Source organism: Chiloscyllium plagiosum, chromosome 3 (genome assembly GCF_004010195.1).
Source record: "Chiloscyllium plagiosum isolate BGI_BamShark_2017 chromosome 3, ASM401019v2, whole genome shotgun sequence".
NCBI classification, from domain to species: Eukaryota; Metazoa; Chordata; class Chondrichthyes; order Orectolobiformes; family Hemiscylliidae; genus Chiloscyllium; species Chiloscyllium plagiosum.
The window spans coordinates 120,441-131,947 of record NC_057712.1 but is presented as its reverse complement, the minus strand read 5'-3'; the positions used below and the strand labels follow the sequence as shown (position 1 = coordinate 131,947).

The 11,507-nt window shown below is 43.5% G+C and overlaps 1 protein-coding gene across 7 annotated transcripts in view; it reads left to right on the top strand.

The window, feature by feature from the left end:
• hadhb (hydroxyacyl-CoA dehydrogenase trifunctional multienzyme complex subunit beta) overlaps nucleotides 1–11,507 on the top strand; it is a 78,212-nt gene that overhangs the window by 6,933 nt on the left and 59,772 nt on the right. For 5 of the 7 annotated variants that reach the window (XM_043675785.1, XM_043675776.1, XM_043675794.1 and 2 more), the window contains exons 2-4: nucleotides 2,373–2,456; nucleotides 7,510–7,551; nucleotides 7,672–7,768. In XM_043675785.1, coding sequence (XP_043531720.1) covers nucleotides 2,390–2,456; nucleotides 7,510–7,551; nucleotides 7,672–7,768 — 206 coding nt within the window. In that variant the 5' untranslated portion in view covers nucleotides 2,373–2,389. Of the gene's footprint in view, nucleotides 1–2,175; nucleotides 2,237–2,372; nucleotides 2,457–7,509; nucleotides 7,552–7,671; nucleotides 7,769–11,507 lie in introns of all 7 variants that reach the window. The other 2 variants (XM_043675819.1, XM_043675803.1) reach the window with 1 other exon arrangement.

Here is an 11,507-nt window from a genome sequence, read left to right as displayed (position 1 = left end):
GTCAGTTCCGAGATGCTCCTGATGTATGGTAGTGTGGCTAGTCCTTTTGGTTGTGGTATGTCCTCATTCCGTGGTCTTTCTCTTAGGCATTTGTTGATGAAGTTGCGCGGGTATCCGTTTTTGGCGAATACCTTGTATAGGTGTGTTTTTTCTATTTCTGTGTTTTTAATGATTACAAACGTGTCATCGACATATCTGCCCCAGAGTTTGGGTTGAATTTGTGGTAGGACTGTTTGTTCTAACCTTTGCATAATTGCCTCTGCTATGAGTCCCGAGATTTGTGATCCCATGGGTGTTCCGTTGATTTGTTCGTATATCTGGTTGTTGGATGTGAAGTGTGTTGTGAGGCACAAGTCCAGTAGTTTAAGTATGCCGTCTTTGTTGATAGGTTCAGCGTCCTGTTTTCTGTTCTGTATGTCCAGTAGGTTGGCTATTGTTTCTCTGGCTAGGGTTTTGTCAATCGAAGTGAACAGTGCCGTCACGTCGAATTATATCATGGTTTCTTCTTTGTCTATGTGTATATTTCTGATGATGTCCAAGAATTCCTGTCTAGACTTGGCTGTCTAGATTCAGAATTGGCTGGCTGACAGAAGGCAGAGAGTGGTTGTAGATGGAAAGTATTCTGTTTGGAGGTCAGTAGTGAGTGGTGTCCCGCAGTGCTCTGTTCTTGGGCCTCTGCTCTCTGGAGTTTTTTATAAATGACTTAGATGATCAGAGCTGACTCCGACCGATGATCTGGTTGGAAGATTGCATAGATAGAGTAAGTAAAACCATCTCTGAATAAGTTGCACCGGTGTCAAGTCAAGCCGTCCAAAATGCCTCACTACCTTTCAAGGGCTGGTGAACCAGACAGTGGCAGGACTATCTAATTATGTAGTGCACCCAGATGACCTCCTAATGTACAGCAATACCTGAGAAACAGATTTAGAACAATTGGAAGCTCTCTTCAAGGCATTTGATAAAGTTCCTGATGGTAAGCTCATTCATAAAGGGGTCATAGTTTTAAGATATTAGGAGGAAAGTGTAGAGGAGATATCAGAAGTAAGTTGTTTACACAGACAGTTGTGAATGCATGGAATGCCTCACCAGAGTTGTCTGTGGAAGCAGAGTCATTAGGGACATTTAAGCAGCTGCTGGACATGCACATGGCCAGCAGTGAATTGAGGGGTACGTAGGTTAGGTTATTTTATTTTAGATTAGGAGTAATCCTCGTCAAAACATCGTGGGCCAAAGGACCTGTTCTGTGCTGTACATTTCTATGTTCTATGAACACAATATTCCAAGTGTGGTTCAACCAGGACTCTACAAAGCTGCAGCATAACCTTACGGCTCTTAAACTCAATCCCCCGGCTAATGAAAGCCAACACACCATACGCCGCCTTAACAAACCTGTCAACCTGGGTGGCAGCTTTGAGGGATCTGTGGACATGGACCCCAGGATCTCTCTGTTCCTTCACACTGCCAAGAATTCTGCCATTAACCCTGTATTCTGCATTTAAATTCAACCTTCAAAAGTGAATGACCACACTTTTTTCAAGGTTGAACTCCATCTGCCACGTCTCAGCCCTACTCTTCATGTCCCATTGCAACCTACCAACAGCCCTCCACACTATCCACAACTCCACCCCTTTGTGTCATCGGCAAACTTAGTAACCAACCCTTCCACTTCCTCATGCAAGTCATTTATAAAAATCTCAGAAAGCAGAGGTCCCAGAACTAATCCCTGCGGAACACTACTGGTCACCGAACTCCAGGCGGAATACTTTCCATCTGTCACCACTCTGTCTTCTGTGAGCCAGCCAATTCTGTATCCAGACATTCAGGTTTCCCTGTATCCCATGCCTCCTTACTTTTCCAATGAGCCGACTATGAGAACCTGATCAAATGTCTTGTTAAAATCCACATACACCTCATCCACTGCTCTACCTTCATCAATGTGTTTTGTCACATCCTTAAAGAATTCAATAAGGTTTCTGAGGTCTGACCTGCCCCCCTCAAAGCCTTGCTGAATATCTCCAATCAAACGATAGTTTTCCAAGTAATCATAAATCCTGTCTTTCAGAATTATCTCCAAATCAATGGAGATTTTAAAGCTGTGCCATTGACATGCTTGCCAAGCAACGTAGGAATGACCATCCTTGTCTCCTAATCAAAGTGTCATGTGTCTCTCCACAGATGCTGCTTGACCTGCTGTGATTTCCTGCATTTTTGTTCAGTCTAGATTCCAGAATCTGAAGTAATTTGCCCTTTTCCTATATAGTGTCCAGGAATTGACTTGTACATCTTGTTCAAATTGTTCCTGGTGTAGAAAAATAGACTTATTTAGATTGTTGAGTACTTTGTCCTGATCAATATTTGCTTTCTTTCATTAGAACTTAACCTTTTAATCATGGCTTCCATGTTGGGTTGCACATTCAGAAATATCCCAGTCAGTGTTGCATGGGCAACAAAGTTAAGTAAGTATGTATACTGTACTATTTTGCAATATCTTCATTTCAACAAAATAGTTCTTAATATGAGATTTAATATCCACTTCCTGTTGATTTTTTTTTTCCTTGGGGTACCAAGGTCCCACCATCACTGATGTTTTTTTTTACCTAACCAGGTGGGTGTACCTCTTGCCAAAATTCCATGCTCTGGAATTGGGAAGGGGAAGTTAGCAGGGGTTGGGCAATGCTTGTTTGTGCTCCTATTTTAAGTGTTAAAGGAAAATGTGAACAACAATCTCATTTCTATCCAAAATGAACATGCTTGATAACTACGTACAAGTAATGTTACAAGTTAACATTTTGGGACAAAATATGTTCAAATATAAATACACAATTGTAACATATTGCAGTTGAATCAGGATCACTGCAAGATTCTCCCCTTTTTTGAGCAACACTTTACAAATGAGCCTATTTTATCTTAATAGAATCACAAGAGTATTACAGCACAGAAAGAGGACCTTTAGCCCATCTTATTTGCTCAGGTCCTTCAGCACCTATCTCCTCAAATCCCAATTTATTTTACTTCCCAGAAGTTGGGCAAAGGCCTTCTATTTCACTTCATTGACAAATCTTTGTTTTGCTGTCTGATTTTGTCATTGATGGCACCTCTGGAGTATTCATGTATGAAACCACTGCGTAAGAGAATGTAGGTTCACCTTGACTGACACTGAAGAGTTCCCAATCACTATGTTAATGGGGAGGCTTTAGATGCTTTGGTGCTGGTGGAAGAGCATGAAGAGGGAAAAGTGGTCTGTCTTTTTGTGGACATGATTAAGATGTGAGAATAGATCCGCCCCACTGCTTCCTCAACCTCATACTGCAGTGGAAAAAAAGGGGAGAGATGTATGACTACTGCATAACGTGTATTCTGTATCTACGTTTAGATTAGATTAGATTAGATTAGATTAGATTACAGTGTGGAAACAGGCCATTCGGCCCAACAAGTCCACACCGACCCGCCAAAGCGAAACCCACCCATACCCCTACATTTACCCCTTACCTAACACTATGGGCAATTTAGTATGGCCAATTCACCTGACCCTGCACATCTTTGGACTGTGGGAGGAAACCGGAGCACCCGGAGGAAACCCACGCAGACACGGGGAGAACGTGCAAACTCCACACAGTCAGTCGCCTGAGGCGGGAATTGAACCCGGGTCTCTGGCGCTGTGAGGCAGCAGTGCTAACCACTGTGCCACCGTATTCCGCATCGCCATACAGAAATTTTATGTAATTTTATTTCTTGTTGCGTCAGTTATGATCAGTTTAGGGAAATCATTACGAAGCTACAACAACCTTATGAATGCTCCCCTGATATTAACATTCAGTATTTCAGACTGATGCTGAAAATGATCAGAATCCTAGAGTTCTGAGGGCATTAAGTATGGAACTTGCGTTAAAGTTAGCTATTTCTTCAGTGATTTAAAATTGCAACAATGTTTTATACAATGAAATTTCAATGTTTAGTTTTAGAAATTTCCTTCGAATAAATTGTGAAAATAGAAGCTATCATCTTCATTCCCCACTCCAAATTCCATTTCCTCCCTGCTAACTCTATTTCCTTTCCTGGTAAAACTATGAGACCAAATGAAGCTCTTTGTAACCTTGCTGTTTATATTTTTCTGAAAATAAGCACCAACTACATAGCCACATCAATACTGGGGCCAACTAGTGCCATTTCTGTACCCATACCTGACGTTGCTGCTATCCAGCTGAACTGCTGCTGAAAATCTCATTCATGCTTTTTTTTAAACAGTAATTTTGAATGTGACAATGCATACGAGTGGTCTCCTGTATTCTCCCTTTCAAAAGTTTGAAGTTATCCAAATTACTTGCCGAGTTTTAGGACAACACTGACCACCCTTCACCTGTGTACTCACTGAGCTACATTGGCTCTTGGTTAAGTTGCACCTTAATTTTAAAATTCTCACCACTACATAGCAGTGTTCCATCTATGCTGCATGGTTGTGCAACAAGATGTGTAACTGCACCGCCACAATAACACTCAACACTGGACCCTCCTCCAAGGATGTGTCGTCAGCTCCCAACTGAACTCCCTGTACACCCATGACTGTGTTGCCAAATTCCAAATGAATGTCACCAACAAATTTGCTGACAACGCCACTGTATTGGGGCAGTTATCTGATGATGATGAGTCAAAATACAGAAGGGTGATGGAGGGCTAGATGGCGTTTTGCAATAGAACAACTTCTCTCTCAACGTCGGCAAAACTAAAGAACTGATCATTGACTTCAGAAAAAAAGAACTCACCCCGATATTAATTCTTTGAGGAGGTGGATGAGGGTAGAGCAGTGGATGTAGTGTACATGGATTTTAGTAAGGCATTTGATAAGGTTCTCCATGGGAGGCTTATGCGGAAAGTCAGGAGGCATGGAATAGAGGGAAATTTAGCCAATTGGATAGAAAACTGGCTAACCGGTCCGAGAGCATGATTTGAGGTGGGAACTTGACTGTCAGAAAAAGCTCCCAAGAAGCAGCTCCAAAGGAATTTTGAAGTCTGGCAGCACTGAGGGACTTGCATCTCAGCAAGTGCCTTCAGCTTTGAGCCAAGGGGGAAGTGGGTGGAAGTGTGGACAAGCCCCTGATCTCTCCTCGTGATGCTCTCTTGGGTGCAAAGCTCACCACCTCTTCTTGAAAGTGGTCCCTTTGAAGACAGGTGCAGGCAGCAGCCGCTTGAGTTCCTCCTCTTCACCCCCCCCTCCATTAGCCCTCCCCACCATCACCAACGACATCTGCCAACACGGATGAGGTTGGAGACGATGTGGTTTTGCCAAGAGGCTCCTTCACCTCATCCCAACAACAGTCTACTCACTCTCACTGGATGTCATTTCTCTGCTTTGCAGAGAAGATTTACCAGGATGTTGCCTGGAATGGAGAGGAAGTCGTACGAGGATAGGTTGAGAGTTCTCGGCCTTTTCTCGTTGGAACGGCGAAGGATGAGGGGTGACTTGATGGAGGTTTATAAGATGATCAGAGGAATAGGTAGAGTAGACAGTCAGAAACTTTTTCCCCGGGTACAGAGTGTTACAAGGGGACATAAATTTAAGGTGAAGGGTGGAAGGTATAGGGGGGATGTCAGGGGTAGGTTCTTTACCCAGAGAGTGGTGGGGGCATGGAATGCGCTGCCTGTGGGAGTTGCAGAGTCAGAATCATTGGCGACCTTTAAGCGGCAATTGGATAGGTACATGGATGGCTGCTTAAGCTAGGACAAATGTTCGGCACAACATCGTGGGCCGAAGGGCCTGTTCTGTGCTGTAGTGTTCTATGTTCTATACATCAAGGGAGCTGAGTTTGAAAGGGTGGTAGGCATCAAGTTCCTTGGGGTGACAATAACTGACAACCTGTCCTGGACTTCCCACGTAGATGCAATGGTCAAGAAGGCACAACAACACCTCTTCTTCCTCAGGCAGTTCAGGAAATTTGGCATGTCTGTAAGGACCCTCACCAACTTCTACAGATGCGCCATTGAGTGCATACTGTCATGTACATAATGGCCTGGTATAGCAACTGTTCTGCCTAGGACAATAAGAAACTACAGAAGGTGATGTGCACAGCTCAGGCCATCATGGAAGCCGGTCTTCCATCCACGGGCTCCATTTACATGGTTTGCTGCCGCGGAAAGGCTGCCAACATAGCACCCCAGTAATGATCTCCAACAATATCTTCCATCAGGCAAAAGATACAGATGCCTGAACGCATGTACCAACAGGTTCAGGAACAGCTTCTTTCTGGCCACTATGGACTGTCGAGCATCAGATAATGCTGAATTTGCCTAGCGCACACGTTGTGCAATATAACCTAGATGCCTCAACTTCAGTCTTTTGATCTATACAGCCTTGCTTACTGTGATCTGCTTGTACTGTTTATAAGCAAAGCTTTTCACTATAACTGGGTACACATGACAAATCAATGAATCAATCCATTAAAAGCCATGCACTTAATTATTGCAAGTGTGCTCATCTTAGTAGCAAAATGATGTTTACTGCCCGACTATTCTATGAACAAAATGCTGATAAATTTTCCATACCAAGAACTTAGAGCTACAATACAAACGTGTCATGATTAACTGGGTCACATTAATTAACAAAATTCATTGGTTCAGTTCCTGGATCCTGAAGCTGTGTTAACACTTAGGGTGGCACGGTGGCACAGTGGTTAGCACTGCTGCCTCACAGCGTCAGAGACCTTGGTTCAGTTCCCGCCTCAGGCGACTGACTGTGTGGAGTTTGCACATTCTCCCCGTGTCTGCGTGGGTTTTCTCCGGGTGCTCCGGTTTCCTCCCACAGTCCAAAGATGTGCAGGTCAGGTGAATTGGCCATGCTAAATTGCCCGTAGTGTTAGGTAAAGGAGTAAATGTATGGGTGGGTTGTGCTTCGCCGGGTCGGTGTGGACTTGTTGGGCTGAAGGGCCTGTTTCCACACTGTAAGTAATCTAATCACTTGTCGTTCCTGTGGCTCACTTGTTGGTCATTCCACACACCACTTCCCTTCATTACCCTCATCTCTGCTGGGTTCTCCACTTATTCTGAGGCCACATGGGAAAGAGAGAAGGGAAAAAGACAGGTGAGAAGTTGGGACTAGAAGCAGCATACAGGGAAATGGCTTGTGGGAAAGTCAAGGTGAGAAACATTGAGCAGGAATATTAGCAAGAAGGCTAGTTGATGTCAGAACACCAAGTGGCAAATACTGTGAAAGGGTTAATAAGAGGATTTTTGGGTCAATTAATAGCACTGACGTGGTTATTTTGCTGCAAAATGTTTTACAGGATTATTAAAGTAAGGTTGATCACAAAGGCATTTGGCATTTTAAAAAAAGACAAAGGTATTTCGAGGGAGTTGGTGGGAAAATTTCAGATTTCAAGCCCTAATCAAATAATTATGTAAAGATTCTTGTGTCTATTTTGAGAATTTTTTTAAAAATAGAGCATTTCAATGAGTTTCTGATGTCTGTGAAGAGACGAGATGCAATGGTTATTGATGCTCTTATTCTTTTGAAACTAGATGCACGTTTGTTGAGTTCAGTATCTCCCCCTCTGCCTCAAGGTACAGTGCTTTCATAATAATTTTGCTAATAACCAGCATACATTTACTTATCAACTTAGTACTTGATTCTTAAAAGTTTTAGTATCATGAGTCTATGTTGACTTAAAATTCTGTCAACAGTGCAAGCGACCAGTAAGAAAACTCTAGCAAAACCAGGTTTAAGAAATGTTGTCCTCGTTGAAGGTGTCCGAACTCCATTTTTGATGTCTGGTACCACGTAAGTAAAAAGGATTATGTGATTTAAATCCACACGTCATGCTTGGGGCCAGATTGCCATTCAGAATAGAGGCAAAAGGTGGGTAAAACACCATTCCCGGATTTACAGCCCCATTCCGAAGTACTACCATTTTTGTCAGCAAGGAACAAGGTGACTGCTGGTGAGCTTGCATACAACATTTCCCAACTTGGCGAGCTCAATTGCAGGGGTGGGGATTTCAGATCAGCATGCTCCTTAGATGGAGTTGGGCCAGCTCTTGAGGGATGTGTGGTTCGTGGCTCCTTCAAAGAATCAAGAGCCAGTGGAAATCTTTAGTCTCGTGTTAGACAGGCAAGTTTAAAAGATGCTTAGCTGGTCTATGGTTTTTTTTTAACATGTATTTGGGTACTTGTTTGAGGCTTTTGTGCAGCTCTCAGTATATTTTCAATTCTGTAATTGATCCAAGGATTCTAGCCAGCTTCTGTTAATACAATTGCCTTCTGACCTATCTGCTTCGGCATTTGCTCAACTTGGTCTATTTCCAGCCTGCCGCTGCTTCCCCAGGAGGGGTGTGCACTGCCAGGTTGGAGATGTGAAACAAAACCAGAAATTGCTGGAAAATCTCAGCAGGTCTGGCAGCAGCGGTAAAGAGAAATCAGACTTAACATTTTTGGGTCAATATTTTGAGTGGTGCTGGAAAAGCATAGCAGGTCAGGCAACATTGAAGGAGTAGGAAAATTGACATTTTGAGTAAAAGCCCTTCAATCAGGAATGAGCTTAACATTTTTGGGTCCAGTGACCCTTCTCACTCATGGTAACTAAGAAAAGTATGTTTTTTATATATAGCAGATAGGGTGAGAGTAAACAATAGGCAGAGATAGCACCTATAGAGTCATAGAAGTGTACAGCATGGAAACAGACCCTTCGGTCCAACCCCGTCCATGCCGACCAGATGTCCCAACCCAATCTAGTCCCACCTGCCAGCACCCAGCCCACATCCCTCCAAACCCTTCCTATTCATATACCCATCTAAATGCCTCTTCAATGTTGCAATTGTACCAGCCTCCACCACATCCTCTGACAGCTCATTTCATATACGTACCACCCTCTGCATGAAAAGGTCATCCCTTAGGTCTCTTTTATATCTTTCCCCTCACCCTAAACCTATGCCCTCTAGTTCTGGGCATCCTGACCTCAGGTAAAAGACTTTGTCTATTTATCCTATCCATGCCCCCCATAATTTTGTAAACCTCTAAAAGGTCACCCCTCAGCCTCCGACGCTTCAGGGAAAACAGCCCCAACCTGTTCAGCCTCCCTATAGCGCAAATCCTCCAATCCTGGCAATATCCTTGTAAATCTTTTCTGAACCCTTTCAAGTTTCGCAACATCTTTCCGATAGGAAGGAGACCAGAATTGCACGCAATATTCCAATAGTGGCCTAACCAATGTCCTGTACAGTCGCAACATGACCTCCCAACTCTTGTACTTAATACTCTGATCATTAAAGGAAAACATACCAAACGCCTTCTTCACTATCCTATCTACCACTTTCAAGGAGCTATGAACCTGCACTCCAAGGTCTCTTTGTTCAGCAACATTCTCTAGGACCTTACCATTAAGTGTACAAGTACTGCTAAGATTTGCTTTCCCAAAATGCAGCACTTTCCATTTATCTGAATTAAACTCCATCTGCCACTTCTCAGCCCATTGACCCATCTGGTAAAGATCCTGTTGTAATCTGAGGTAACCCTCTTGACTGTCCGCTACACCTACAATTTTGCTTTCATCTGCAAACTTACTAACTGTACCTCTTCTGCTCGCATCCAAATCATTTTATGTAAATGACAAGAAGTAGAAGACCCAGCACTGATCCTTGTGGCACTCCACTGGTCACAGGCCTCCAGTCTGAAAAACATCCCTCTGTCTTCTACCTTTTGAGTCAGTTCTGTATCCAAATGGCTAGTTCTCCCTGTATTCCATGAGATCTAACCTTGCTAATCAGTCTCCCATGGGGAACCTTGTCGAACACCTTACTGAAGTCCATATAGACCACATCTACCGCTTTGCCCTCATCCATCCTCTTTGATACTACTTCCGATAACTCAATCAAGTTTGTGAGACATGATTTCCCATGCACAAAGCCATGTTGACTATCCCTTGCCTTTCCAAATACATGTACATCCTGTCCCTCATGATTACTTCCAGCAACTTGCCCACGACCGAGGTCAGGTTCACTGGTCTATAGTTCCCTGGCTTGTCCTTACCACCCTTCTTAAATAGTGGCACCATGTTTGCCAACCTCCAGTTTTCTGGCACCTCACCTGTGACTATTGATACAAATATCTCAGCAAGAGGCCCAGCAGTCACTTCTGTAGCTTCCCACAGAGTTCTCAGGTACCCCGATCAGGTCCTGGGGATTTATCCACATTCATGCATTTCAAGACATCCAGCACTTCCTCCTCTAATCTGGATATTTTACGAGATGTCACCATCTATTTCCCTGCAGTCTTTATCTTCCATATCCTTTCCCACAGTAAATACTGATGCAAAATACTCATTTAGTATCTCCCCTGTTTTCTGTGGCTCCACACAAAGGCTGCCTTGCTGATCTTTGAGGGGTCCTATTCTCTCCCTGGTTACGCCTTTTTGCCCTCCTGATTTCCTCCTTAAGTATACTCCTACTTCCTTTATACTCTTCTAAGGGTTCACTTGATCTATCCTGTCTATACCTTACATATGCTTCCTTCTTTTTCTTACAAATTCCTTCCATCTAAACCTTTAACACTATGGCAGTCCCAGTCGATGTTTGGAAAGTTGAAATCCCCTACCATAATTACCGTATTATTCTTAGATCCACTCGTCCCTTGACCTATGAACATCTGCCCCCAATTAGCTTTCGAAAGTTCTTGCCTAATACTATCATTACTCTTAGGAGCTAAGATCGCCTTAGAAGTTTGTTTCTAAATTTCCCTCTGACTATTAGGGGGTCTATAATACAATCCCAATAAGGTGATCATCCTTTATTTTTCAGTTCCACCCAAGTAACATCTCTGGATTTATTTCTGGGAATATCCTCCCTCAGCACAGCTGTAATGCTATCCCTTATCAAAAATGCAAACTCTCCCTCCTCTCTTGCCTCCCTTTCTATCCTTCCTGTAGCATTTGTATCCTGGACATTATGCTGCCAACCCTGAGCCATGTTTCTGTAATTGCTATGATATCCAGTCCCATGTTCCTAACCATGCCCTGAGTTCATCTGCCTTCCCTTTTAGGCCCCTTGCGTTGAAATAAATGCAGTTTAATTTATTAGTCCTACCTTGTCCCTGCCTGCCCTGACTGTTTGACTCGCTACTGGTCTCAACTGTACCAGTCTTAGATCGATCTCTTTTCTCACTATCTCCCTGGGTCCCACCCCCACCTTACTTGTCTAAATCCTCCCGAGCAGCTCTACCAAATTTCCCTACCAGTATAGTAGTCCCCTTCCAATTTAGGTGCAATGCGTCCTTCTTGTACAGGTCACTTCTACCCCAGTAGAGATTCCAATGATCCAAAAGTGTGAATCGTTCTCCCATACACCAGCTCCTCAGCCATGCATTCATCTGCTCTATCCTCCTACTCCTGCCCTCACTAGCTCGTAGCACTGAGAGTAATCCAGATATTACTCCTCTCGAGGACCTCCTTTTTAAATTTCTGCCTAACTCTCTGTAATCCCCCTTCAGAATCTCAACCCTTTCCCTTCCTATGTAGTTGGTTCCAATGT